The following is a 2,298-nucleotide window of genomic DNA, read 5'->3' as shown; positions in this document are numbered from 1 at the left end:
CGAATGTACAATGTTTCTGTGCGAAATGGAGAATTGTACTACTTGAGGGTTCTTTTATTTAACGTGCTTGGAGCAACGTCATTCGAGTCATTGAGAACTGTCAATGGTCAAGTTTGCAAAACTTTCCAAGAAGCATGTCGACAACTTAACCTACTCGCCGAAGATCGAGAATGGCTCAGATGTTTGACAGAAGCAAGTCAAAAAGATATGCCAAAACAAATGCGTCGCATGTTCGCCTACATTTTGGTGTTTTGCCAAGTTGAAGATGCACATCGATTGTGGAATGAATTCAAACGTTTTATGATCGAAGACTTCACACGCCAAGGAATAGAAGAACGTGACGCCGAAGTCAGAGCATTTCAAAAGATTCAATGCATTCTGATTGTAAACGGTCGAAGACTGTCACATTTTGGTCTAGAAGATCCTCCAGAATACAGACCAAATGTAATCCAGGACGAGATCGACGAGGCCCGAGAAAGACAAAGAGAAGCAATGATTGAACAGTTGAACGCTGATCAACGTGACGTCTTTGATATTGTCATGAGAGCTGTTGAAAATGACGACAAAAATCGTCGCTACTTTTTTGTGAGCGGTGCGGCTGGCACCGGAAAAACATTCCTCTACAACACACTGATCAGAGTTTTGAATGGTCGAAGAGAGAATGTAATCGCTGTTGCTTGGACGGGCATTGCAGCGTCTCTTTTGAAAAATGGACGAACAGTGCATAGTCGATTTCGATTGCCAGTTCCGATAACAGAAAATTCGACGTCACTTTTGAAAGCTCAATCAGACGAAGCGACAGTCATTCGCGATGCAAAACTTATCATTTGGGACGAAGTAACAATGACAACACGAACAGCTTTTGAATTAGTCGATCGTACATTGAAAGACTTATGTCGCAACGATCGTCTTTTTGGAGGCAAATGTGTCATTCTTGAAGGTGATTTCAAACAGTGCCTTCCTGTAGTCCAAAATGGAGATCGCACTGCGATCGTCGCAAACTGCATAAAATCAAGCATTCTTTGACGTTCTTTTGAAAACCTTCAGCTGAACATCAACATGAGAGTGCAGCCCGACGAAGTTGAATTTATTGGTTGGCTTGATCAACTTGGTAATGGAACTCTACCAACTGTAGAGTTTAATAACGAGAATCGCCAACAACAAGAAACACGTCTTCGACGAGACACAATTCAAATTCCCCAGCGTTGTATCGTCAATGGACTTGATGAGTTGATTAACAGAATTTTTGGACAAGACTTTCGACCAGATGCTTTTGTCAATACAGCAATTCTCACTCCGTTGAATGCAGATTGTCATCGAATCATTGCTTCGATCTTAAACAGGATTCAAGCTCCTGTTCGAACGTATCGAAGCGTTGACAGAGTGGTGACAGACATTCCAGCCGAAGCTGCAAATTATCCCGAAGAATTTCTCAATTCACTCACACCATCGGAATTTGCACAGCACGAGCTAACGTTGAAAGAAGGTACCATCGTCATGCTATTGCGAAATCTCAACGTCAGAGCAAATCTTTGCAATGGCACACGATTGGTAATTCGACATTTGAGGGAACACTTCATTAAAGCAGAAATCATCAATTTTGACGGACAATTGTCTGGTAGAAGGGAGTTTTTGCCGAGAATCGAATTTGAATCTTCGGAGAATGAACCTCTTCCCTTTGTTTTGAAAAGACGGCAGTTGCGATTGTCATATTGTATGACAATCAACAAATCTCAGGGCCAGACATTCGATTCGGTGGGAATTTTTTTGCCTAGACCAGTCTTCACCCATGGTCAGTTGTATGTCGCTTTTTCACGTGCACGTACAATGAATGGAGTATCAAATGTTGGCGTACACAMCAAATACTGTGTACAGAGAAGTACTTTAAATGTTGTGTCATTAAAATGACGTCTACAGATTCCATATTTATTTATTTGTTCTTGATATCAAATTTTTATATTTTTTGTAAATATTTGGTACTGAACAAATATTTTCGGAATCCGATTCGCTGCTTGCATTGTTGAATCACAATCATCTTAATAATTTCTAACTTAGCTAGAAATTGAGATGTAACCGTTGAAGTCAGAATATTCAATATCATTTGGCATCCGGGAGTTTTCAATATGTATTTATTTTTATTACTGAATTTCTGAATATTTTTCATTATTTCCATTTTTATTTATCTTAATTAATAATAATACTATTAATTTTTTTTTATTAAAATGGTTTTATACAGTCGAATTTCTAAAAGTAATTGGTTTATTTATCATTTTATTTGCTGTTGAATAAAATTAGTAA

At 38.5% G+C, this 2,298-nt stretch overlaps 2 protein-coding genes across 2 annotated transcripts in view; both read left to right on the top strand.

Annotated features, from left to right (window-relative positions):
• Window positions 1–207: 207 nt before the first annotated feature.
• Window positions 208–1,026, top strand: LOC123005276 (ATP-dependent DNA helicase pif1-like). The gene has a single exon (XM_044398955.1). The coding sequence runs from the start codon at window positions 208–210 to the stop codon at window positions 1,024–1,026; it is 819 nt and encodes a 272-aa protein (XP_044254890.1).
• Window positions 1,027–1,059: 33 nt separating this feature from the next.
• Window positions 1,060–2,298, top strand: part of LOC123005274 — a 7,598-nt gene continuing 6,359 nt past the window's right edge. Inside the window, exon 1 of the mRNA XM_044398954.1 lies at window positions 1,060–1,792. Coding sequence (XP_044254889.1) covers window positions 1,060–1,792 — 733 coding nt within the window. The remainder of the gene's footprint in view (window positions 1,793–2,298) is intronic.

Source organism: Tribolium madens, unplaced genomic scaffold (assembly GCF_015345945.1).
Source record: "Tribolium madens isolate multiple individuals breed KSU strain unplaced genomic scaffold, Tmad_KSU_1.1 Scaffold_20;HRSCAF=117;Tcas5.2_LG4, whole genome shotgun sequence".
Taxonomy (NCBI): Eukaryota; Metazoa; Arthropoda; class Insecta; order Coleoptera; family Tenebrionidae; genus Tribolium; species Tribolium madens.
Note: the sequence above shows the minus strand (reverse complement) of the source record. Positions and strands in the feature narration are given on the sequence as shown.

Coding starts and splice junctions, on each gene's coding strand:
- LOC123005276 (XM_044398955.1), top strand. CDS start 208: ATGCCAAAACAAATGCGTCGCATGTTCGCCTACATTTTGGTGTTTTGC.